Below are 25,926 nucleotides of genomic sequence, written 5' to 3'. Positions count from 1 at the left end.
ATAAATATTCCGTGCTGTGATAGTTAAAAGCTGAAAAGATGTCCAAAATTTTATGCTCCCCCTCAAGAAACATAATCTATCAACACTTCATTGTTTATTGATGAACAATGCAGTCAAAAGTAGAAATGATGATCTCTGAGTTTGCACCTAGATGCGTACGTCATTTGGACACGTTAAAAAATGTCTGAGGTAAATAGCTGTAAAAACCCCAGTGACAAAAAATTAGGAGATAAAGCTCTCCCAGTCAAGAGACTAGTTAAGAGATGTGCATACACATGCATGAATCCTGATGGATAGAAATTACATTGATTAATCTGTACAAAATTAACCACTTATTTTGATTGGATTCCAGTTTACATTGGTTCTAACAGTTTACTGCTGTTTGAACAGACTCTAGTCCTCTAGATTTTAAAGGATAAGACTGCCTGCCACAATCCTTTTGTTGCTGAATGAAATTCAGCAGTTTGATTTATTTGTAAGACATGAATTGTTATCACACAAAAATATCTATGCTCAGCCCTCTGCAAACTGTCTTCTGTCACCATTAACAAGCTCAGTCCTGTACACTTAAAACAAAGTAACTAACTACTGAAAGAGCTACTGAATTCCTCTTAACATTCTCCTTTCTTTTCAAAATTTTGTTGGCTGTCCCTGTAACTGCCTGTGCATTCTGAACTCTCTCTTAAGAAGGCAGTTCCTTGCAATGGAACATTGATTCTCTCTGAATTGGCTGAGATATTTTGGTAAAGAAACACTGTAAATTATGTTGTAGCTCCTTTCATTGATGTAAATTATTAGTGAGTGTTTGAATATCCTCTGTTAATACCACAATGATGATGGTTTTTCTTTGACTAATTTAAAGACATCTGACATTTTGGGTTTTTTTGAGTTAAAGAGCCCGAAGTGTTCGGTAGGCTTTTCCTCTGAAATTGCTTTGCTTTATAAATGATTTTTTTCAATGAGTTACTGTCCCAGTTGTCAGAAAGAAAAGACTTTATGTCTCATTAAACAAGGCATCCTGTGCAGTTAGGATGAGGTAGTCAGACTAGTTTCTCTATTCCTTGTGGTATTTGGCTTATTGCAGACATTCATGTCAGCCCTTAGGTTTCCTAACTAATGCAATGTCTGTGATTTTCTTCTAGTGTGAAGACACCTTACTACACCTCTGGTGTCCTCATTGAGAGCAATGAAATTTACACCAAGATTTATGCTAAATTAGGCATGGTTCTGATGTGGAACCAGCAGGATGCCCTGATGGTATGTATGATCAAAGTATTTTTAATTGGTATTTCCTGGGTTTCCTGGGGTATTTCTCTATCTCAGTAGGAAAAAAAAAAAATAGGAGGGGAGAAAAGGAGGAAAAAAAGATAATTCTTTTACGTTTTTCCTTTTTCTTTTCATTATTTAGGTGGAGCTGGACAACAAATTTAATAACCATACCTGTGGTCTCTGTGGGGATTACAATGGAATTCAAATCTACAATGAGTTCATCAATGGAGGTGTGTCATCCCACCATACTGACAGCTGTCACTGAAGATAGGCTGACAAGCCCTGTGCATAGAAACACAGGAGAGCAAACTTCACTTGAGAGGTTTCTGTGATTGCCCCAGACTAAACATTAAGTTCCAGTGCTGCATTCCTGATCTAAATTTATTCTGTTCCAGATTAATCTTTTTGTTCTTTACTAGTCTTCTTTTCCTGTTTCCCTTTTACATTTTTGAGCACAGTTAGACATCATTCGGAGCAGGTACCTGTGTCTGACAAGCATCTTTGATATCATAGTAACTGTTTCCCTTAATCAATAGAGTTTCAGGAATCAGGTGCTCCTTGTCAATTTTTGGAGCTCAGAAAGTTCTCTTTACATTTTTTTCTCATAGATGCAAGCTACAACTCAATTACATATGGGAACATGCAGAAGATCAGCAAACCCAATGCCAAATGTGAAGATCCAGATGAAACTCAGGCTCTTCCAAGCTGTAATGAGCATGTAAGTATTCCTTGTGGTGAACTTTATTTACATGGGCACATGGAGACATCCTTGTGCAGCAGGGAGTTAGTTGCAAGGAGCTGGAAGGACTCTCCCTTCCAGGATAAATGGTTACTTTTTCTTAGCTGTTCAAAAGACAACAGGTTTTTTTTCAAGATAAGAAATGTCCAGAAGCTCAAATGCTTAAAAACCTCTTAAACATTATTCACCTTCCTCCTCAGCGTGATGAGTGTCAGAGGTTGCTGACTTCCCCTGCATTTGCCGATTGTCGGCTACGTCTGAATTTGGAAATGTACATCCAAGCCTGCATGCAGGACAAGTGTGCCTGTAATGGGAAGGAGGACTCCTTCTGCCTCTGCAGCACCATCTCTGAGTATTCCCGCCAGTGTTCACATGCCGGCGGCCGCCCAGGAGAATGGAGGACACAGAACTTTTGCCGTAAGCAGCTACACGAATTTTACAAAGATCCAAATGTTTCATGCATGTAGAACCATGAAATTTAAATTCATTACTTCTTCACAAAACTGTTGGCATGTATTATAAATTTCATACCGGTAGTGCTAAAAATATGATGCTCTCCCTTTTTTTTCCTTCTGTTACTTTTGCTATTAAGAAATATTTTTCGGCACATTCTGCTCCCATTAAAAAAAATTAAGATTTGATGCTGCAGGAGATGGGAATAATTTGATCTATTTGAAAGCAAAAGAAGTAAATATAAAAAACAGTTCAGAACTAGATGAACATGCTTTTCCATGTGGAGTCTGGCTTGAGACACCACTGGCTTGAAGGGAGTAGGGTGTATGATTTGTGGGTTTCAGGAATGATGGACTTAAGTCAAATAACTGAGGGTGTCTTTCTTATTCCTTCAGCCAAGAGCTGTCCCGCTACCATGGTCTATAGAGAAAGCAGCTCACCCTGCATGGATACTTGCTCACACTTGGAGATCAGCAGCCTTTGTGAGGAGCACTACATGGATGGCTGTTTCTGCCCTGAAGGCAAGTGCTATTCTAGCTGTTGCATCTGGGACAAAAGCAAGAGCCCTGGCTAAAGGAGTCGTACTAAAATACTACATGTAGTCAAATAATATCTTAGAAACGAGTAGTGATACTCTGTATTTTCCCCCCTAGAGGAACATAACTGTAAAATTTTCTAAGGAGGTAATAATTGATTAATTAATCAATTATTTTATAGTTCAAACATATGAACACAGTGACAGGTAATAAACCTGCTTTTTAATTCTCATCTAGTGGGGTCTTGATGCTATATAGTAAATCATGCATTTTAAATTGAATAGTTTTCAGACAATGGAGACTATGGACATAATTTGCCCAGAGAGTGGCAATGAGGGATAGCAAGTGAAATTCTCAGGCTTGCCATCAACCTTAACCTTAGGAAAGAAGATTACAGTGATAATCTTCACAGACAAAAAGACTAAAAATCTAAACATATGACATTCTGAGATTGTTCTTATAAGCTTGCAATAACCTTTTTATCTATGTATAGTTATAAATGAACAGACTTGGATTTTCAAAGCTGTATAAAAGTGCTTTCCCTCTGTCTTATTTACAAAAAATAGAGACAGTATTCTTCACAATTTAGATAAACTCAGCCTGTGTGGAAAATTAGAGTTTATCCTCTGTGGAAATTGCTTATTTGAAAAAGAGCTGCAATATTTAATGTTGTGTTTTATAGGAACTGTGTATGATGATATCAGTGAAAAAGGCTGCATCCCTGTTAGCCAGTGCCACTGCAAACATGGTGGAAAGGCGTATGCACCTGGAGAAAGCATTTCCAAAGAATGTGAAGAATGGTAAGGATCCTGGTTGTTTTACATTTGTCTTTGAATGATTGTAAATGGGTTTGCATTTTTCAAATTACCAGTTGGTCATAACAGATGGCCTGAAAACACTCTGAATTTGATGTTTATGTTACATGTCTATAGAACAAAATTTCTGAAAAGTTTTCTTGATTCTATGGCATATGTCAGAGGGAAAATCTCAAGGAAATGGTCAAGGCCACAGTTCTAAAACACCTGGGAATAGCTTGCTGGTTGCCAGATATACAGATACTTTCAGTGATGCCAGCTCCTGTAACAACTACAAGCATTTTTTGTATAATTTGTCTGTTTATAGCACCTGTAATTCAGGCAGATGGACCTGCAAAGATTTACCCTGCCCAGGCACATGCTCAGTGGAAGGAGGTTCCCATATTACCACCTTTGATGGGAAGAAGTACACCTTCCATGGAGACTGCTACTATGTGTTGGCCAAGGTACTGTGTACTGTGGGGCTGTTCTCTTGTAGAATGGAGCACATTCCATAAGGCCACTTCCATAAGGCAAGGAAAGCAGAAATGCTGGAAGTTGTACTAGAAAATTTGGGATTTAGCTGTAATAGCCCTAAGGGGAAGCTGGGGACTTACTGCGATGGTTGATTAACTCAGTGAAATAGAAGACTGCCTATGCTGTCATTATCCAGTGGAGTCCTTTGTATTTAAGAAGTCAAAAGGTGTCAGGATTAGACATTCTTTGCCACTTCTGTAGTACCTATTTCTGAGTCAAAGTCAGGTAGGGAAAAGAAGTAGGCAGCTGTTTCATTCATCCCTAATATATCTGGTGTCCATTCTCCTAGAGAATGAGGAAAATCTTCTAGAGCGAAGATTATAATATGACTGATGAATTTAGTCTTTGTTGTGGAAATCATCTCATGAGATTTTTAATTTGACTAATGGAAACTTCTTTCCCTGTGACTGTAGGATACTGCAAATGAAAGTTATGCTCTCCTGGCAGAGCTGGCTCCCTGTGGTTCCACAGACAAACAGACCTGCTTGAAGAATGTTGTGCTGTTAGTGGATAACAAAAAGAATGTAAGTGCTGTTCTGTGGATTCTGCTAGATATGTTGAAAATTAGCGTATTTCCCTTAATGTGGGTGAATACTTTTTTCTTCTGGAGTCATTACTGTGGAGAGATAAGGAACCTCAGGCAGGCTGACAAACAGCTCAGGTTTCTGCCTTGAGAATTCAAAATAAACCTAAACTTAAGAAAAGATAAGACTCAAAACAACTGACATTTCCCCCTCCTCTTTCCTCTGCTCTGTGCAATATGATTATTCTCACAAAATTCCAGGTGTCTGGAGAGAAGAGTAGCATTCTTCTCTCCCTCATAGTTTTTTTCTTAATTCAGATGTAATTTTATAGACCTAATTGAGTCTTTGTCAAAAGAAAAAGACTGTCTTCGAATGGTGATACAATCCAACCTTCGCAAATATTCACTTTAGTATTCTTTGTTTATGAGAATATATAGACTATCTCTATACATAATTTACATACATATACACATGATTTTCTTCACATATATATGGATTTCCTTGTTCTTGCCAGCATTAATAGAACATAAGAAAACCAAATTAAGATCCAATAATTTTACGTTTCTATATGTACAGAGTAGGAAGTACATCTGAGGAAGTTTAATAAACTGCTTTCCTACCATGTCAGAATCATATTAACCATCACACAGAAGCTGTAGCACATGCTTTAATAAGGAATAAGAACTTGCTACAGATCCTGAAGACCTAATATTTTCTTTTACTTACTGAAACCAAAGTTCCCAATATAAATGAGTGTTTCCTTTCATTATTGCTGTGAATTCTTTAGGCAGATGTAAGAGAAACACTGAATAGCAAGACAATACCTTACATATACCCTCTAGGGCTGCTTCCAGGTTGAATTTTCAGATAGATTTTTCCTTTCAAAAATTTGGAGTTCTAGATGAAGCCTAAATGTGTCAGATGCACTTCCTGTTAATTTTCATTGTATTTGTTCCTTTTCCTCAGTCCCTGAAACCTCATTGATTCTGTTTGCCGTTACACAGGTGGTGGTTTTCAGATCAGATGGCAGCGTGCTCCTGAATGAGATGACAGTGAATGTGCCTCATGTGTCAGGTAAGGGACACAGCCTTGTATGTCAAGTGTCACACACCTGACTTCTCATGTAGGGATGTATTTTTACAGAGGCAAAAGTGGAAGAGAGGTATTTAGCACTTTCCAAACCTGGTTACATGGTGTGGACTTGCCCATTTGGTTCTGATCCCAGAGATCAATCAATATAAGAAATAAACTTGTTAAGTTTGTGAGGACCAGCATCACATCTAGTTGGTCAGTGATTTTTAAAGGAAAATAAATATTAATTTGATCCTGGTATCAGAGATTTCATACTGGGTGATACATGAGAATCTAATAAGAAGTGCTTTGGCTTTTGGCAGCCTGTGTGTCTGTTTACTACAACAGTTCATATTTTGTTTTTCAGCCAGCTTCTCAGTATTCAAGCCATCTTCCAGCTACCTTGTTGTACAAACTTCTTTTGGGCTTCAGATGCAGATCCAGCTGTTTCAAGTCATGCAGCTGTTTGTGACTGTGGATCAATCAGTTAAAGGAAAACTTCAAGGCAAGTATCTATGCAAATGTGAAGCAAAGCTGTGCTGTTTCACAGCTGAATAATCACTCTTTATGAGTGATTACTCATGCTACTTGTTGATTCAAGGGGAGAAAACTGAAAGAAAATTGAATCAAGCAGACTAGAAATGGGTTTTTATTTTTTGATATTGAAATTACCTATCACTCTGGTGCCAGAACATAGATGTTTTTTTAGAATATTCCTTACTTTTGTATTCAGTTTAAATTTTAACTATCAACAAAACCAGTTTTTTTGGTGTATTTTGTGGTTTCAATATCATCAGAAAGCATAAAAAATATGGGTTAGGGTAGTAATCTCTTGAAGCACAGATATAGTATGGAATAAGTAATGCTTATGTGAAATTTTTACCTTGTTCTCAAATAGGTCTTTGTGGAAACTTCAATGGAATGGAAGGTGACGACTTTAGAACAACTAGTGGGCTGATTGAGGCTACAGGATCTGCCTTTGCTAACACATGGAAGGCTCAGTCCACCTGCACAGACCAGGCAGAAAAGCTGGAAGATCCCTGCAGTCTCAGCATTGAAAGTGGTAAGCACATTTAATAAGTCAGATGGTTGGCTTCTGCCAGGATGAGCAGTGCCTGCTATGTGTTACTGCAACAGCTGTGTAAGAGTTGTAGTGGGGCATTGAAGATTTTTTTACAGGACTGTAAAATTAATCATTAATATATGCAAGTAGGTATACATACAAACACTTCATCAAACTAAAGTGAATATTTAAGGGGTAATTGTAAAAGAATCCTTGGGTGGAAGAATGAGAAAAACAATCACTAATTTGTCTTATCTGCGAAGTCAGGTTGTATCTCCTACCATTATCTACCATTAAACATAAGGATTTATGTTTAACTCAGCTTTATGGTCCCCAAATGGAAGAAGCTGTCACAATTCCATGTGTACAAGTTGCAAAAGTATGGTGCAATTTTTGATTTTATGATTGCATGTCTCTGAATCAAGGATTAGAAGTATATGTATGGTGATTGCATGTAGTTTCTCCACTACCCAAAATGCACACAGTTCTCTCATTTGTATTGTTGCACTGCATTTATGTGTCAGCATAAGTAGGATTGGCACAAAGAAGATAAGGAAAGGTGATGAATTTATCTTTTTTTTTTTCAGCAAATTATGCTGAGCATTGGTGCTCTTTGCTGAGAAACCCAAAGGGTCCTTTTGCAAGATGTCACTTAGCCATTGATCCTTCAGAATACTATAAGGTACTGTAATTCTGCGTTCTTTTAGTACTACATTATTTCAGATAGTTAAGTGCAGACATTTATCATTGTTTGAACATTTGAAATATCAGTGGGTAGCTTGTCCATAAGAGATGCTGAAGTTTCTGCATTGACCGATTCAAGCAGCATAGCATCCAAAGTATCTAATATGATGAGAATCCTTATGGGCTGCTGCTGAATAAAAAATGTACATTTTTTTCTTTTGCTTTCTTATGTTTTGTGTTTCATGTACATTTTTATTATCTTGGATATTTGGACTGAAAAGAAGATTCAAGAGTTGCACTTGTGCACAGTCTGAGCCTACCCTTAAACATTAGTTTCTGTAAAGTTGAGGAGAACATTCCAACCAGTATGTGGTTGGAATGTAACACCAAATCATTTTCATGCCAGAATCTCCATGAATTCTTTTTCTCCATGCTCATCTCTGTTGATGAGTAAGTGAGGCTTACCTGAGGAAAAGGAATTCCAAAATCATTGCTTATACTTGGAAGTCAGTGTAAGCTCAAACTTTCTTAACGTCTTCATAGACCTGGTTAATCTTTTGCCTTTATTATTCTAGTTTTTGTGGATCTCTGCATTTCTAATTAGTAACCGAGAACAAATGGTATTAATATCCTTTGAAAAAGGTGCTCTTAGGAGGCTAGCTACTTTTTAAAGATTCAAGAGGCTTGGCTTAGGTTAGAATGAACATCCAAATATTTTCATTGTATATTAAATGAAGCAGCACTTTAACTTTCTGGTCTTTCTCTATTCCTTCCATTGTTCTCTGGTCATGGGAATTAATACAAACAACATCAGGAAAACAGGACATTTTGTAGCAATCAAGTTGCAATTGCCCATTGATTTAATGACTTAAAGACCCTTTTGTTCTTTTTTATCAGAAATGTAAATATGACACCTGCCTCTGTGAAGACAATGAAGAATGTCTGTGTGCTGCTCTGTCCTCTTACTCAAGAGCCTGTGCTTTCAAAGGGATCATACTGGGAGACTGGAGAAAGAGTGTCTGCAGTAAGTAGTGGAACAGTAATCCCTATAGAAATAATTAACCATGAGAAATAAGAGGCTCTCTCTGAATTTGGTTGTCAGCGATCTCACTGTTAAGGGATTTGGAGTATCTTAGAAATGTCTAAGGGACCTAAAAAGGACAATGCTGATAAAGTTTACTAATTCATGTTATATTCTTCAGATGTAATTTGAAAGTTTTATACTTAAAAGTAGAAATCAATATTTTTAACTTTCACCTTCTTTCCCCAGTCTTTCTATTATAATTCCATTTACTAATGGAATCCCAGCCATCAGGGCTTTTACGATGCATTTGTTTATCGCTGTCTTTCTTTCTGATCATGCTTGCTTTTCATCAACAATTCAGTATGTTTGAGACTGGAAGTTTATTGTATTGCGCTCTGTATCTGATTATCAGTATGTGAAATAAGTAAGGGTATGAAAGTAGAAACTATTAGTAGCAGTTAAAATTAAGTCTTCAACTGGTAAAATTAGATTAGTGTTACTTGTAACTTCTGATAATTTTGTACTTTAATAATGTCTAAGGGAATGTTTTTATCACTACATTCAGCACAGCCAAAGAAACCAAAATGGAAATGTCAATGTCAAATTGTCTGTCCTGCATTCTTTATTTATAAGTTTGTTTTTTTTCCCCTCCAGGCAGTGAAGTATCTTCTTGCCCAGGAAATCAAGTCTTCCTTTACAATCTTACAATGTGCCAGCAAACCTGTCGTTCCCTTGCCGATGGTGAAAAGTATTGCTTGCAAGACTTTGCTCCTGTGGATGGCTGTGGCTGCCCACCCAATACGTACTTGGATAAGCATGATAACTGTGTGCCCATCTCCCAGTGCCCGTGTTATTACAAGGGATCATACCTGGAACCTGGTGAATATTTCACAAAAGATGGAGAACGCTGGTATGTTTTATTTTGGCTTCTTGTTTGTGGAGAAAAAGCCCTTTAAAATTGCTTATTAGGTGTAAGGTGCTTAGGTTTTTTTGTACTTTAGTGGGTATTTTTAATGCATTTCACAGCATCTTTTTGCTGAGCAAAGCATTATCCTGTTGCAATGCAATGTATCAATAATTGAGATGTGCAACTTGCTTTGGAGGTGTGAGTACTGGCCTTCACAGATAAATGTTATTCTGAAACTGCAGTGTTAATAAGGCTTTCAAATTTATATAAACAAATCCTTAGACTTAAATTTAAGATCTTGACCTTGCTTTTTTTTTAAATTTCTACTTACTTCACTTTTCTAGTGTTTGCCGAAATGCAAAGATCCAGTGCACTTCAGTGAAAATAAGAATGAGAAGTAAGTGACATTCTATAAACTAAACTAGAATAAAACCCATGACGAACCTCCCAACCCAAACCTACTTCCCTTTTGAATTTTCCATTTACTTGTTTTGTGTGTTTTTTTCTCTTTATGTAAAACAGTAACACATTTTCACTTTATTCTCTCTTCAATGAGCCTACTTTTCTCATAAGAAATCTCATAAACTGAGATTTCTGTCTCAGGAACTAGCACCTTTCACTCACATTACTTTTGCATTGTCTTGATTGATCTAAAACAACAATGTACCTTTCAGGTGGAAAAGAATGTTCTTCCAACAAGACATACTTTGACTGCAATGCATCCTCAAAGTGGACGTCACAAACACCTCTACAACTTAGCTGTCATACTCCTCAAACTGATCATGTAAGTATTCAGCTTTTCTTCATGTCTTGCTTTGTTTATTCTGTATTCTTTACACATGGTGCTACACAGCAAATACAGTTGTAACTAGCCATTTATTTCTCTTTGGTTTAATCTACCCTTCTTTCCTCCCCCATGATATTAATCTGTTGCCATTTTCACAATGATTCCACTTATGGTTTCCCTCTCCTCTTACTTTTTACTGCCTTTAGTAGAGTCATCATTTCCAACTGAAAAAGAATTTGGGTTCTTAGACAATCAAAAAAGAAAAGAAAAACATTAGAAACCTAGAAAAAAACCAACCTTATAAAACTAATCAATATTAGACTGTGTGGTTGTAAACAGAGTTTATTTAAAGAGTGCTTGTGAAGAAGTGGAATTAAGATGCAGTGCTTTGTCATAAGATAACCATTTCTCCTTATATTCCTTAGTTCCAGACAGAGTGTGTCTCAGGCTGTGTGTGTCCTGAAGGTCTATTTGATGATGGCAGAGGGGGCTGTGTTGAGCAAAAAGATTGCCCATGCATTCATAACAATGAGTGGTATTCTTCTGGAGGCAAGATAAAAGTGGACTGCAATACCTGGTGGGTTATAAGTGAATACTCTCTTCTCAAATATATTCTATGCAGTGTATTCATAGTCCTGTCTAGTAGTAGCTGCAAAAGCTGGAAGTATCATCCTTAATTTTGAGGAATACTTATTGCTATCTTTGAAAATACAGATTCTGATGAAAGTATGGGAGTAGGAGTTACCTCTGTTTACAGTAGGCATCTCTTGTTGGGAAAACTCCCTTATTTTTTAAAAATAAGTGCTATCAGATCTAAAGATTGTAGCTCAACAGAGTAAAAATCATGTTATAGGCTTAAAAACAGGCTAAACAATTGAAGTTGAAGCTTGGATATTTTGTACATTATTAATGTTATATCAGTCAGCTGCTTGGTTTGTTCTGCAGTTTTTCAAACTGCACACTCTTGGCAATGTCTGAAAATTCAACTTCTCTGCTCTCTTCTAGCACCTGCCAGAAAGGGGTTTGGGAATGCACTGATGATGTGTGCTATGGGACTTGTATGATATATGGAAGTGGCCATTATAACACTTTCGATGGGAAATTCTATGACTTTGATGGGAGCTGTGAATATGTGGCTACTCAGGTAATTCTCATCAGGAGGGCTGCAAAGGAATTTGATTGCCTTGAAAAATCTACTTTCCTTTTTGATTTTGTCATTCCTTATTGCCTGCCATTGTTGGTCCCAAGGTATTCACACATTCTGCCAGGATAAATTGTGTATTTTCAGTGCAGGCAAGCTGTGTGAATGTGGATTCTTTTTTACTAGGCTGAGACTGTGTTAACTGTTTATATGTATGCATAGAAGTGTACATATATGGTTGTGCATCTGTAAAAATATGTGTGTGTAGGATCTCACATTTGAAGGAGCAGTAACTATTTATACATTGTGAAGATTTAAATTATTTCAGTTTTTATGAGAGTGAACTATGAGAAATATGCTACTTCATTTCTCATGTTCTTTACTTTTTTTAATTTTTTTTTTCTTTTTCAATAGGACTTCTGTGGTGCCAAAAATTCCAGCGGCTCATTCAGTATCATCACAGAGAATGTCCCCTGTGGAACTACAGGAGTCACATGCTCAAAGGCTATCAAAATGTTCCTAGGGGTGAGTGATCATAGTCAGCACAAATCAGTAATCGAGTATTACCAAAAATATAGTGTTCCAAAATCATGCCCCTAAAAGCATCTGTAACAAGCATTAGAGGCCCTATCAAATTATTCTCCATCTTGAAAGTCATCTCAGAGTTTGAGCTACTGGTTTCAGAATAAGTTGCATTGTTACAAGTATCTAATATTTTATCTCGTCATAGAAGTTAGTGTTATAATACTTCTCTCTTTTATCTTTCAGAAAACTGAACTGAAATTGGAGAACAAAGAGTACAAAGAAATTCAGCGAGACGTTGGTGATGATGTGCAGTATTGGAACAGGACAGTCGGCCTGTACCTGGTTATTGAGGCTAGCAACGGTGTGATGCTGATCTGGGACAAGAAGACTACTGTTTTCATCAAGTTGAGCCCTGATTACAAAGTTAGTGCCTTTCTGTCTTTTTCTGAAGTAGTATTATGGATAGACAAGGAAATGTAAATGTGCTTTTATTCTGACTCCATGTCTACATCCATTCCTATATCCTCTGTGCGCTGATGATTAGCCTGTATTATTATCATCACAGCTTGCAGAAGTGTTTCTGGGGTTTCTTACAGTCTATCACAATGCATTGCACAGAACACATCAGATGTTATTCCAATAGAGATAAACATCTTGGGGAATACTCCTGAGTTTGTGAGTATTGATAGCCAATCATCCAGAATAATTTAGGGGATGTGAACTGACTGTACATGTACTTCGAAACCTACATGCAATCTCAGCCCTGTGTTAAAACCAAACTCCCTATACCATGTATGGCCATGGTTCTGGTTCTTGAAATTCAGCATGCTGAATTGGAGAATATTGAGGCATTGTACAAACAGTGACATACTGTTTCTTGAGGGGACTGGTGGACCTTAAATAACACTACCAAGAATTCACCATTGAGGGTAGATTGATACATTTTCTTTCAAGAAAAATGGGTCCCTGTAATTTCTTTTCCATGAATGAAGAAATGGTGCTCATTATGCTAGAAACTTTTAATAAAAACAGCTTTCAGCAGAAATTAATTACCTTAATTAATAGGTGAGTTATGATAAATTGAGAAGAATGGGGAATAAATAATTATTTTCTGTAAGCTGTAAGAGGCTTGGGCACCCTTTAATATTTTAAGTTGAATATGGAAATAGAGATATGGAAATACACTAGATATAATTGATTTCAAGGAGAGAAGACATGGCAGTTGAATAATTTGCTGAGGACAGACAAATAAAGATTTATTTTCAGTACAATGATTTGACAGTAAAGATGAAAGTTGTCCTTTACACAGACAGTCATTTGTCATTTTTCATGTCAATGTTTTGCTCTTATTTTACCAGAGCCTGTTTCTCACTTCCATGGTATATTTAAAAACTCAATTTTCTTTTCCAGGGCAAAGTGTGTGGTCTGTGTGGCAACTTTGATGACAAGGCAAACAATGACTTTACAACAAGGAGTGGACTGCAGGAGACTAATCCTCTGGATTTTGGAAATTCCTGGAAACAATCTCCCATGTGCCCAGATGTCACAGAAGAGATTAAGCCCTGTGATCTGAAACCACACCGGAAGTCCTGGGCAGAGAAAGAATGCAGCATCATCCAGAGTGAAGTCTTCAAAATTTGTCACTCCAAGGTTTGTAGAAGACAGTAGGTGATGGGACAGCACAAGGCATTTCTGATAATGCAGAACCAAAAAGACCATCAGAAATGAATAAAGAGATAGTTAAATAGAGTGATCTTCAATTAAGTCTTCAGTACAGCTATAGGTGTCAGCACATTTCATGTGGCCTCGGTCAAAGTAGTCTGCATCTCTGTGGCAATGGGCCTGTGTCAGTGGTGGTGGTAGCCCCAGCTGTACAAAGCCATATTCATCAGTTTCACTGCTACTCTGCAAGTTAGCTTCAGAAATGTATCCTGAACAGGTCTGTGTGTACTGTAGTAGCACCATCTCTTGCTGAGAGACAGTCAGTATTACAAGTACTGAAGGACTACAATCATCCTATCAGACCTATCTCTGGATGGAAATTCATACTAAACATGAATGGTGGCTGTTGAAGAGGCTACTACTTCTTGTAGTATTCAATCCACAAAACAATCTTCTTAGGCACCACTGACATCACATAATTTCGACAGACAGCTACTGGTACTGTGCCTCTGAATTGCCACAGCAAACATTGTGACAACCCACAGCTTCCAGAGTACAGTGCACAGAGAGCACTTCTCTTTATTTCTCATATCTTTTCTGATGTATGATAATACTAACAACAGTTTGCTCCCAACTCACAGTGGAAAAGTCACAAGCAATTATTAATTTAATTAATTTTCTATATGTTTCCACATGGTTTACTTCAGCAGCAAAAATCCAGTCTAAGTTTCTCCTCTTGCAGACTCAAACAGAAAAAAAGAACCAAAACAAACAAACAAACAAAAAAACACCAAAAAACCCCCAAAAAAACCCAAAAAAAGAGCTTTTTTTAATGTGTCATTGGATAAACTCCAAAAACTGACAGGCACAAAATTATATGCTTCATATTTGCTGTGAATGCAGCCTTTCTGACATTGTTTACCATTTGGTTGGCAAAGGTTGCTGGAAAATAAGACTTTGCTGGCATAATTCAACTTGGTTTTGGGAGCACTAGAATGGAATTCTATTAGGAAATGTGAGCACTGCCAAGGACTCTTACTTTGTTTTTTCAGTCATAGCAACTTATGAAGGAACTATATTATTTTAAGTCTATTATTCACCAGAACATATTGAGCAGCTTCAAGCTTGTAAATGTTTGTGATTTGATGACTCTTAGACACACTCTCATTCCTGGCCAGCTCAATTCCCATATATCAAGAGATCTCAAATGTATTAGTTTGAAAACTAATTTGGAGATGAACTAGGGCATCATTTCTTTCCCTGACAGGTGAACCCACATCCTTTCTATGAAGCTTGTGTTCATGATGCCTGCTCTTGTGACAGTGGTGGAGACTGTGAGTGCTTCTGCTCTGCAGTTGCAGCGTACGCCCAAGAGTGCATCAAGGCTGAGGCCTGTGTTTTCTGGAGAACTCCTGACATCTGCCGTGAGTAACAGATAAACACAACTGTATCTTTCTAGCTGCTGTCAGAAAGCCAGTCAGATAAATCATTAGCACTGCCACTGAAAGGTCATGCTTTCATGGCTGCTTGGTGACATATTTTCTCAGCATATCAGGGAACAAACAGGGCTAGTAAATTTGTGTATTTCAACTCTCTTGTTCAGCCTGGCTTCTCTTCTCTTCTCTTCTCTTCTCTTCTCTTCTCTTCTCTTCTCTTCTCTTCTCTTCTCTTCTCTTCTCTTCTCTTCTCTTCTCTTCTCTTCTCTTCTCTTCTCTTCTCTTCTCTTCTCTTCTCTTCTCTTCTCTTCTCTTCTCTTCTCTTCTCTTCTCTTCTCTTCTCTTCTCTTCTCTTCTCTTCTCTTCTCTTCTCTTCTCTTCTCTTCTCTTCTCTTCTCTTCTCTTCTCTTCTCTTCTCTTCTCTTCTCTTCTCTTCTCTTCTCTTCTCTTCTCTTCTCTTCTCTTCTCTTCTCTTCTCTTCTCTTCTCTTCCTCTATCTCTCTCTTCTCTCAGCTCTTAAAATTATTCAGAATTTGATTTTAGCAAAAAGTATATAGCACTTCCATGCTTTAGCACTGAACCTAATCGGTGTTATGTATATTAAGCAGTGTCTATTAGTGGTGCTAGTACTCATATCAGTACACCATAAATTAATGTGAAATAGTACTCAAATTAATATTATCCCAAAAGTGCTCTAATCAAAATTTTGAGATTTTAAGTAGCAGAAATAAATACTTTTTTAATTTAAAATTTCATTCAGATTCAGAATTTGGACTAGTTGGAGCTTTTAAGTGCAAGAAGCCAGTGAAACAAAAATGATAAGTTTCATTCAGGTCTGATATATAAGATAGTAAAAGTGCCTTCCTCTGTCTCTAGTCATCTAAGCTAAATTTACGTTTGATCATATCATCATCATGGCTCATATGCTTCCTCTTGGACTTCCAACCTGTGTGAAATAGCAATATGGAATGATTTTGCATAAAATGGAAGAATATTTAGGAGTTTGCTAGTAGCTATGGAAGAAAAATACTCTTAGAAATATACCTTCTATTTTAAACTAATTTTTTAAAAATATTTTTCTTTACGATTTGAAACATTTTTACCCAGTGGCTTGAATATTTAAAATTTAAATCTTGGGTACCATTGTTTTGAAGTATCCTAAGTTCAAGCAGAGTAAATCTGCTTAAGGCCAGGTCTTTTACCTCAAGAGAAATTTGGCCAGCTTAACTTGTAGATTGATGTAGCTTGTACCTTTAAAGGCCTGCTCAGAACTGCATTCTGGAAACCTTGATTTTAATCAGCTTCTCTCTTTTCTCATCAGCAATATTCTGTGACTACTACAATCCTCGCAATGAGTGTGACTGGCACTATGAGCCTTGTGGCAGTAATATCACAACCTGCAGAATGATCAATAATGTCAGCACCAACTTTACAGTACCACTGCTGGAAGGTAATAAATTCCTGGAGTTTGCCTCCAGTCTTACATAAATGTTTCCTATAATGTAATTTATTATTTATTACCATCAATGGGTGATCGTTACATTGCTGTCAGACACAAAACTAAGTCTGTGCTTGGATAATATCCTGGAACATGCAATATTATTACATCATGGTTATTTTGAATCCCATGCAAAAGTATTTCAAAAGCAGGAAAATATTTGATATGGCAAAGAAGCGAATCACTGAGAGTTGGGCATTTTTACCCTGATCATTTTTTTTATGTACCAGATCATATTGTCTTTACTAGATTAGTGTGCAACATCCACTTACCTTTACACTGGAAAATATCTTTCATAGCAGACACATGGATGCTGCTATATATTGGATTCTTAATGGAGATTCTGTTTCCTTTGTAGATGAGATATTAGTAGGTGACAGTCCTTGTGGTTGATAATGAAACAGGAATTTCACATTAAAAGGACTGCAATGATCCCAGAATGGGAAAGTGTACAAGTGTACAAGTGTACAAGTTCACAAGCATACTTGTGCACTGTAGTTACTGTAGTAACTACATTATGTAAACATAAGTACTGTCTCTATATGGTAAAGCTGGAGAAAAAAGCTGTATTTTTAGCCATAAAGTCTTTTTGGTCTGGACTGGAAGCACTCCAGTTTAGGGATTGGTAAGAAATGCCTTGAGTTTGACTTTGCTTTGAACTGCTATTAAAAAAATTAAAAGGAAAAAATCAAACAAACCAAAACTCAAGAGAAACAAAACCAAACAAAACAAAATGCCACCAAAAAACTCTACTAAAAAATCAACAAAAATCCTTAATCAAAATATTTTTTAAAACCCAACAAACCTCTGTGTTTTAAAATAAATTGTCTTATATTATTAGAAAGATTTGGGAAGTGTCAGAAGGCAGATTAATATATGTAGCAAATTATCTTTCTGAATTATTTTTGTTGTTTAATTTCAATAGAAATAAAGAGCACACCTATTTTTGTTAGGACATCTTAAGTCCAGTCTGGCAGTATAAAATGACTTTTAAGTATCAGTTAATTACATGGTTCTTCAGTTTAAAGGCTATTTAGAATTCCAGTACAGTATAAAGAGGACTTCATGTCATTAATAATTTGACTTAATAAGAGGTTATTTGGAGGAAGGAGATACAATAATAATAACAGAATAATATTTTTAAGTGTATTTACATGAAAAATGGAATAAAAATTGACACACAATTAATCCATTGCAGTGAAGTTTGGATCACTGCCCAAGGGTAAGGAAAAACACAGGTAAATTATCAGTTTGAGGCAGAGATACTTGGCGTATTCAAGGCATATAAACAAGGTCTAATGTTCCAAGAAATGTTGTGATGAACCTGTTTGTTAGTGAATCTGCTTCCATATTCCTTAGAAGATTATTATTGATATAGTGATCTATACAAAAATTGGGGTGTATTTTTGTCTTAAAATTATTAGCTGCCCATAGAAGTGAGTTTAAATTAGGGGTTTCTCCAAGGTACTGTACTAAGAAAAAGAAACTTCACTAGTTTTCATAAAAACCTCTTACTTAATCCTCCTCACCTCAGTATTATCAATGAGAACTGTTGAAGTCTTTTGAAAAGACTAATTGTCCATGGTTTGTTTTGAATGGGGAGTTTTACTTTGATTTGAATGAGAAGTTTTACTTTCTTCTATTTCTTTCACTATGGTTCATTCAGTGAGAATAATTTACTTTCAGAAGATAACATATTACTGAGTTAACTTTTTGTACTTTTTTGTACTTTTTCTTCATCCTGTATTCTGTTCTACCTATCATCAATAGGTTGCTACCCCAGATGCCCTAAGGACAAGCCTATTTATAATGAAGAGACAAAGGAATGTGTGACTGAAGACCAATGTGGATGTTACCTCGAGGATGGAACCCATATACAACCTGGGCAAGAAGTACCCACAGAAGAAAACTGTACAATATGGTATATAAAAATTACTTGCAGTAATTCAGGAAATAATTTGTGTATGCTGAGTCCCTCATTTACTTTATTTGGCCTCAAAGAAGTAGAGATGCAACTTCAGCTGAAGAGCTGGTATATTCTTGCATTTCATAATTTTCCATACCCATAATAATCCAGATTTCAGGTTGGTAGTCTTAGTATAAGAAGTGTATTAGCAAATTCACTAATTACATCTGCCAACTGTCATAAATTATATCATGAAACCTGGGTGAACTTCTAAAAGAACCTTTCAATTCTTGGGACTCTTTGGGAAGAGAGGTACTCTGCCTTGCATTCTCACTTAAAACTGGGACTTCAAAATCACTGTAATCTGAAATACTCCTGCCCAGAATGAGATAAATTGAGTCACAATTGTTTGCTTAGTGTTAGCAATGACAGCACTTACTCTAGCTCAACATGGTCACCAGAGAATGATCTGATCTAGCTGTAAGTTCACTCTGTAAAACAGTTGTTATTGCAACCTGCAACTGTACTGAAAGTGGTGACTTAGTTTGAAAGAAAAATGGTAGGCAATACTAAAAAAGATACCCAGAAAAATATCCAGTAGTGTGAATGAAGATCAAGTGACAAATACCAATGTTTCTCTGCTCCTGATTCTGCTAAGAGGTGTCATAAAACATAAGCAACATTTTAATTTTTGAAAATTTTTCTTTTAGTGTCTGTGTCCCATCAGGATCCATACAGTGTAAACCACTCCCAGGTAAATAGCATTTGGGTTTTTCTGGAACAGAAGGAAAAAACAAAAAAAAACATATAGAACTACTCTGCCTGGCTCTACAAAAGACTTAGTATTGATTTAGAATAATTTTTTTCAGTCCTAGTGAAAGTTGTGACTAAAGAAAATTTGGCAGCAGTTTCATTGAAGCTTGCTGTTAATACTTCTGGTTCAACCTTTATCTCATGTCCCTTCAGTCTTTCTCCCTATGTCCCATACCCAAACTAATGTATTTCACTATAAGTTTGCACTTCCTGAACATGTAGTTATTAATATAAAATTGTCAGATAGTAAATTGAAATTATTATTTCTCTCAGAACATTTTAAAACCACCTTTCTAAGTCTGTACCACCAGGCATTTTATTCAGGACTTGATTAAACATGTTCTAATGTTGCTTTAAATGTAAAGATAAATTAGCACAATATAGTAGATCTAAGCTCCAGGTAGAGCTCTGAAACACATGCATTATTCATGTAAATGCTCTCTTGTCCATAAGTATTTTGCCTCTGCCTCTTACGTGGTAGTAGAAAAATTGCACAGTAAAGCTCTTTCTTTCAGGGTGTCCTTGTGTCATCAATGGAACAAGTTACGAAGTGGGTACTGTTGTGGGACAAGTACAGGATGGTGACATATGTATAATATACATCTGTGCAGAAAATGGTTCGCTAGTTCCTGGTGAAGTCTATCCTTGTCCAACATCTTCGCCTACAACCATTTCAACCTCCTTCCCTTCCAGTACTCTTACCACCACTACCACAGGTAAATCATCAATACAGATGTGATCTAAAAATTGTTTTCTTTAAGGAAAATATTTTAAATATAGAAAGTACAATTATATGGGATTATAATTGACACAGAGCAATATTTATGGATTTTTTTATCATACCACACTAAGAAAGAATTTTAGCCTTTTAAGTTGATTCATTTCTCATGAAAGAAATTGTAAGTATAAATGTACAGGGTGCCTTCCTATTTCTGAAAAGGACATGTTCACATATGAATATCCTAATGGGATAGTAGAAATAATGTTAGGGTGTCAGCAAAAAAAAAAAAAATACTATTATATTTATTTTGAAATGATAGAGTAATCTCTTTTTGTTCTATTTCAGTTTCCACTACAAGCCATCCAGTAACTACAAGTAAGTTATAAATGCAAAACAAGGTTGTTAAAAATGTCAAAGGAATATTTAAAGGAAGAGTAAATGAAAGACAATCAATACAGAAAAATATTCATTTTAAACAAAAATTAATTTTTTTTTATAATTTCAAAAGTGCCATTAGTATAGAGAGAAGAAAGATCTTTAAAGGCTTCAGCTTCGTAATTTTATTTTGATGTAAAACATCTAATTTAAAGACCTGATAATACAGAACTGATTTTAGAACTCCTTTCTTTGGAAAGATGACAAATTGCAATGCAGTCCTCTAGTTCTTAACAGAAGAAAACAAAAAAGGAATCTTTTCAGGATGTTCTCTGTAAAGTCTGAAATTTCTGTCTTTTGCTGCAGCTCCTTGCTTTGGACTAATCTGTGATTGGACTGAGTGGTTTGATGTTAGTAAACCTGAAGAAGGTGGTGGTGACTATGAAACATATGATGAAATAAGAAAACATGGATACAAGATATGTACAGCTCCTGAAGAAATTGAATGCAGGGCTAAGGATAAACCTGATGTGAGCTTAGATGATCTTGGTCAGAAAGTAGAGTGTAATGTTAAATATGGGCTTTTCTGCAAAAATGATGAGCAAGATGTAACTATGTGGCCACTTTGCTATAATTATGAAATCAGAGTAAACTGTTGTGAGTGGCAAGAAATTCCTTGTGGGTCTACAATTACACCTACTATATCACAAGCTTCAACCACCACCAAGACAACAATACCCACAACCACGACTTCAACAGAGATTATCACCCCGCCTATACACATCCATTCCACAACAAGTGAGTATACACCATCAGTCCTCACTCTAGTAATTTCAACATCTACACCTAAAAAATTTACTTTGCCTTTGAAGAAATAAAGGGATATTGGCTACTAAAGGCAGGTCACAATCACAGAGAATGTTGATCTGCAAGGAAGTCTTACTTAGGAGGGTTTGAACTCTTAAGTCCCTGCCGGAGAAAATATGCCAGAAGTCCCTGGTGTGGAGAGAAGAGTAGGCCATGCTTCAAGCTTTTGTTGATAGAGGAATTTTCTGGGCGGGGCTGTGCAGGCATCCTTCTTCAGGTTCACATTTCCTTTTTGATTTTGTGAGAAGCACTTTCCAGCACCATGCCTAATCACTTCACTAGGGAGAGACAGCCCTTGACACTCTATATGCATGGACGTCAAGGATTCTGCTTTCTGGGGCGGGAAAGGGGGCTGACCCTAGAGACCTTTGCAATGCCTTCTGGAACCCTTGACTTACAGAGAGCCAGAATTCTGAGTTCCTATTCATGCTCGACTAAGACAGGTGCTGAACTGATGGAAACTCTTGATTTTCCTGCTGTTGGACCTTGTCCTTCAGCTGGCCAGAATCTAGTCACTGGACCCATGCATGGTGGGCAATTGGAGTGGGGCTTTTTAGTCTGTGACACTCTCATTCTAGGAACAACTGGGCAGACTTTCTTCCCTTTCTCCTCCTCCTTTGGCATGTCAGTGCAAGTCATCGCCAATGGTTCTAGATCTTAGAAGCAAGGATTTCACTGGGAGGCATTTGGAACAGTTTTGCACTGAAGAATTCCACTTGTTGCGAGCTGTAGCCTTTTGCTGACGACATCTGCTAGAACTCTGGGAGGCCCTTCAGCAGGCTAACATTTCACATTAAATTAACATTGCTCCTACTCGTCTCTTCCCTGTTAGTAGGTCTCTCTGGTTTGGTGAGAAGCACTTTCCAGACTATCCCCAGTAGCTTCACTAGGCAAAGAGGGCTGTGACCTGGCAAGTGCATGACTTTTAAGGATTCTGCTTTCTGGGGCCAGAAAGGAAGGGCTGGTCCTAGGGATCTTTGCAATGCAAAGGATGGGCTGACCTCTCTAGCTCTGTGGCAACTGCCTCATGCACAGCTCCTGTTCTGTTCACATGGCATCCCACTCATGCATTTGTGCCTTTGTCTGTTTTCTCTCTCCCTGCTGTTTCTAACAGGCACACCGAGCACAGCATCCCCTACACCGGAATTGCCAACCACTTCCACGCTGCCAGAGACTCCCAGCACCACCACAACCACCACCCCTACAACCACCACCACCACCACGACCACTACCACCAGCAGATCACCGACACCAACAACACCTGTTACACCCACAACTATCTGTACGTTCCAAAAGCAAATAATTCCCTCCAAAAGCCCTGTGTCTCCCACTGGAGTGCCAACAAATAATTCTCTGGCTCTGTTGTCATTTCTGGCCTAGCTGCAGGAGTAGGAACGGTCCATGAGCACCTCTGTTTGTGGCTCTGGATGGCATCAGAGATGGCTGTAAATTCTGGGCCTTTTGACAGACACAAGCTCTGGGTAGCTGGATTCTACCAGCGTTCCTGTTGGTGCTTGTCTCCAGCTATTCATGAGCTGCTGGGAAGCAGCTGAGGCTTTGTCAGCTGCTTTGTGTGTTGTGTGCCTGCTTTCCCTGTGGTTGGGTGCCTTCCCAATGGTTGGTTTCTCCATGAGATATTGAGATGGTGTGCATGGCCCAAGAAGCTGGGAGAGTGGCAGGACTATTTATTTAGCCCTGCTCTGCCTCCTGTGTGGGTCTTATGTATGAGTGGCTTTTGTACACAAGATTTCCTACAGAGCAATGTGACCCCGCTGTGGGGGGCACACACCAAACTCATCAGCGCCTGTGTCTTGATTTGGGACTGGAGTGGGTTGTAGGGCCAAGAAAGAGAGGCCTGGCCATAACACTGAGCTTTCTTCTGGCCTGTGTTGGCTGAGTGCAGTAGCAGCCTGAGGGGCACCACTGAGTGCAGGGGATGCCCAGAGCACCAGCGGTGTGTGAGCTGGTGCCCTGCATTGTTGTCTCTGTCCTGTCTGTTTCTAATTGTTTTTCTTCTTGTCACCTCGCAGCCTGTGAGTGCATGTGGTCTGACTGGATTGATGTGACTTACCCAGACGGTTCCAACAAGGACAGTGGTGACTACGAAACCTTTGAGAACATTTGGAAGAACAACCCCTCCTGGGAGTGTGCCAAAGTTGAGAATATTTCATGCCGAGCAGAGAAATTCCCTAACACGCCCATTGCAGATTTAGGGCAGAAAGTGGAATGTGATGTTGACGTAGGGCTCATCTGTAACAATAAAGATCAGCAGATAGGAGGTGTAATACCGATGCCAGTCTGTCTCAACTACGAGATCAGTGTCTGCTGCACCCCGAACAGACCAGAGTGTCTTTCACCTCCAAGCACCACGAGCACCACAACTTCCACAGCTTCAACCACAACGAGCAGTGTGTCCCCTCCAATATCAACAACCACTCCAACGACAACAACAGAGAAGACTCCCACCACTACCACCCCTACCACCACCCCAACAACCACCACCACTACCACCAGCACCACCACTACGCTGCCTCCCAGCACCACCCCCAGCCCTCCGAGCACAACCACAACGGTTCCTGTCTCAACAACACCCATGTCAACTACTTCAAGCACATCCACGCCCACACCAACATACACCACCACCACACCAACTCCAGGTACTTTTCTGGACTAGCCTCTGATGTGTTCCTTTGCTATGGGAGAAATGAAGGTGCCTTAGTGCCTCATTTAATTTGTCTCCATGGGATTGCCGACTGGAGGAATTATTGTTCATCCCCTCAAGAGCCCGGTGCTCAAAGCTGTTGTTTTGGCTGGCTGGTTTAGAAGAACAAGTATTTAGGGGTGCTAGGGTAAAGGTCTGTGCTTCCCCGACTGAAAAGGCTCCCAGGAGAATTTTCATGCTGGTGCCCAACTTAGACAGGTGCTGAACTGATGGAAACTCTTGATTTTCCTGCTGTTGGACCTTGTCCTTCAGCTGGCCAGAATCTAGTCACTGGACCCATGCATGGTGGGCAATTGGAGTGGGGCTTTTTAGTCTGTGACACTCTCATTCTAGGAACAACTGGGCAGACTTTCTTCCCTTTCTCCTTCTCCTTTGGCATGTCAGTGCAAGTCATCGCCAATGGTTCTAGATCTTAGAAGCAAGGATTTCACTGGGAGGCATTTGGAACAGTTTTGCACTGAAGAATTCCACTTGTTGCAAGCTGTACCCTTTTGCTGACGACATCTGCTAGAACTCTGGGAGGCCCTTCAGCAAGCTAACATTTCACCAGGGGGAAATTTCATGACAGTTAGGCAGGAACTTCCTCTTCACTCTTCCATCTCTGACCATGGATTCACCACCACACAGCTCTTACTCCTGAGATTTGTGAGGTGTTCAGGTAAAGAGGCAGAGATAGAAGGCCCCAGACACATTAAATTAGCATTGCTCCTACTCGTCTCTTCCCTGTTAGTAGGTCTCTCTGGTTTGGTGAGAAGCACTTTCCAGACTATCCCCAGTAGCTTCACTAGGCAAAGAGGGCTGTGACCTGGCAAGTGCATGACTTTTAAGGATTCTGCTTTCTGGGGCCAGAAAGGAAGGGCTGGTCCTAGGGATCTTTGCAATGCAAAGGATGGGCTGACCTCTCTAGCTCTGTGGCAACTGCCTCATGCACAGCTCCTGTTCTGTTCACATGGCATCCCACTCATGCATTTGTGCCTTTGTCTGTTTTCTCTCTCCCTGCTGTTTCTAACAGGCACACCGAGCACAGCATCCCCTACACCGGAATTGCCAACCACTTCCACGCCGCCAGAGACTCCCAGCACCACCACAACCACCACCCCTACAACCACCACCACCACCACCACCACCACCACCACCCCCAGCCCTCCGAGCACAACCACAACGGTTCCTGTCTCAACAACACCCATGTCAACTACTTCAAGCACATCCACGCCCACACCGACATACACCACCACCACACCAACTCCAGGTACTTTTCTGGACTAGCCTCTGATGTGTTCCTTTGCTATGGGAGAAATGAAGGTGCCTTAGTGCCTCATTTAATTTGTCTCCATGGGATTGCCGACTGGAGGAATTATTGTTCATCCCCTCAAGAGCCCGGTGCTCAAAGCTGTTGTTTTGGCTGGCTGGTTTAGAAGAACAAGTATTTAGGGGTGCTAGGGTAAAGGTCTGTGCTTCCCCGACTAAAAAGGCTCCCAGGAGAATTTTCATGCTGGTGCCCAACTTAGACAGGTGCTGAACTGATGGAAACTCTTGATTTTCCTGCTGTTGGACCTTGTCCTTCAGCTGGCCAGAATCTAGTCACTGGACCCATGCATGGTGGGCAATTGGAGTGGGGCTTTTTAGTCTGTGACACTCTCATTCTAGGAACAACTGGGCAGACTTTCTTCCCTTTCTCCTCCTCCTTTGGCATGTCAGTGCAAGTCATCGCCAATGGTTCTAGATCTTAGAAGCAAGGATTTCACTGGGAGGCATTTGGAACAGTTTTGCACTGAAGAATTCCACTTGTTGCGAGCTGTAGCCTTTTGCTGACGACATCTGCTAGAACTCTGGGAGGCCCTTCAGCAGGCTAACATTTCACATTAAATTAGC

General features: G+C 38.8%; 1 protein-coding gene across 1 annotated transcript in view; it reads left to right on the top strand.

The window, feature by feature from the left end:
- MUC2 (mucin 2, oligomeric mucus/gel-forming) overlaps nt 1-25,926 on the top strand; it is a 57,320-nt gene that overhangs the window by 3,242 nt on the left and 28,152 nt on the right. Inside the window, exons 3-33 of the mRNA XM_086895680.1 lie at nt 1,143-1,257; nt 1,409-1,499; nt 1,878-1,987; nt 2,209-2,425; nt 2,857-2,982; nt 3,680-3,797; nt 4,120-4,258; nt 4,742-4,852; nt 5,857-5,926; nt 6,291-6,428; nt 6,822-6,986; nt 7,574-7,668; nt 8,568-8,694; nt 9,349-9,604; nt 9,946-9,998; nt 10,276-10,385; nt 10,814-10,965; nt 11,394-11,532; nt 11,944-12,054; nt 12,298-12,477; nt 13,465-13,704; nt 14,984-15,140; nt 16,474-16,602; nt 18,421-18,571; nt 19,267-19,310; nt 19,885-20,085; nt 20,436-20,465; nt 20,832-21,263; nt 22,447-22,614; nt 23,363-23,989; nt 25,067-25,303. Of these exons, the coding sequence (XP_086751806.1) occupies nt 1,143-1,257; nt 1,409-1,499; nt 1,878-1,987; nt 2,209-2,425; nt 2,857-2,982; nt 3,680-3,797; nt 4,120-4,258; nt 4,742-4,852; nt 5,857-5,926; nt 6,291-6,428; nt 6,822-6,986; nt 7,574-7,668; nt 8,568-8,694; nt 9,349-9,604; nt 9,946-9,998; nt 10,276-10,385; nt 10,814-10,965; nt 11,394-11,532; nt 11,944-12,054; nt 12,298-12,477; nt 13,465-13,704; nt 14,984-15,140; nt 16,474-16,602; nt 18,421-18,571; nt 19,267-19,310; nt 19,885-20,085; nt 20,436-20,465; nt 20,832-21,263; nt 22,447-22,614; nt 23,363-23,989; nt 25,067-25,303 (5,039 nt within the window). The remainder of the gene's footprint in view (nt 1-1,142; nt 1,258-1,408; nt 1,500-1,877; nt 1,988-2,208; nt 2,426-2,856; nt 2,983-3,679; nt 3,798-4,119; nt 4,259-4,741; nt 4,853-5,856; nt 5,927-6,290; nt 6,429-6,821; nt 6,987-7,573; nt 7,669-8,567; nt 8,695-9,348; nt 9,605-9,945; nt 9,999-10,275; nt 10,386-10,813; nt 10,966-11,393; nt 11,533-11,943; nt 12,055-12,297; nt 12,478-13,464; nt 13,705-14,983; nt 15,141-16,473; nt 16,603-18,420; nt 18,572-19,266; nt 19,311-19,884; nt 20,086-20,435; nt 20,466-20,831; nt 21,264-22,446; nt 22,615-23,362; nt 23,990-25,066; nt 25,304-25,926) is intronic.

This window comes from Cyanistes caeruleus, chromosome 6 (assembly GCF_971803275.1).
Source record: "Cyanistes caeruleus chromosome 6, bCyaCae1.hap1.1, whole genome shotgun sequence".
NCBI classification, from domain to species: domain Eukaryota; kingdom Metazoa; phylum Chordata; class Aves; order Passeriformes; family Paridae; genus Cyanistes; species Cyanistes caeruleus.
This window is presented reverse-complemented; position numbering and strand designations above follow the sequence as displayed.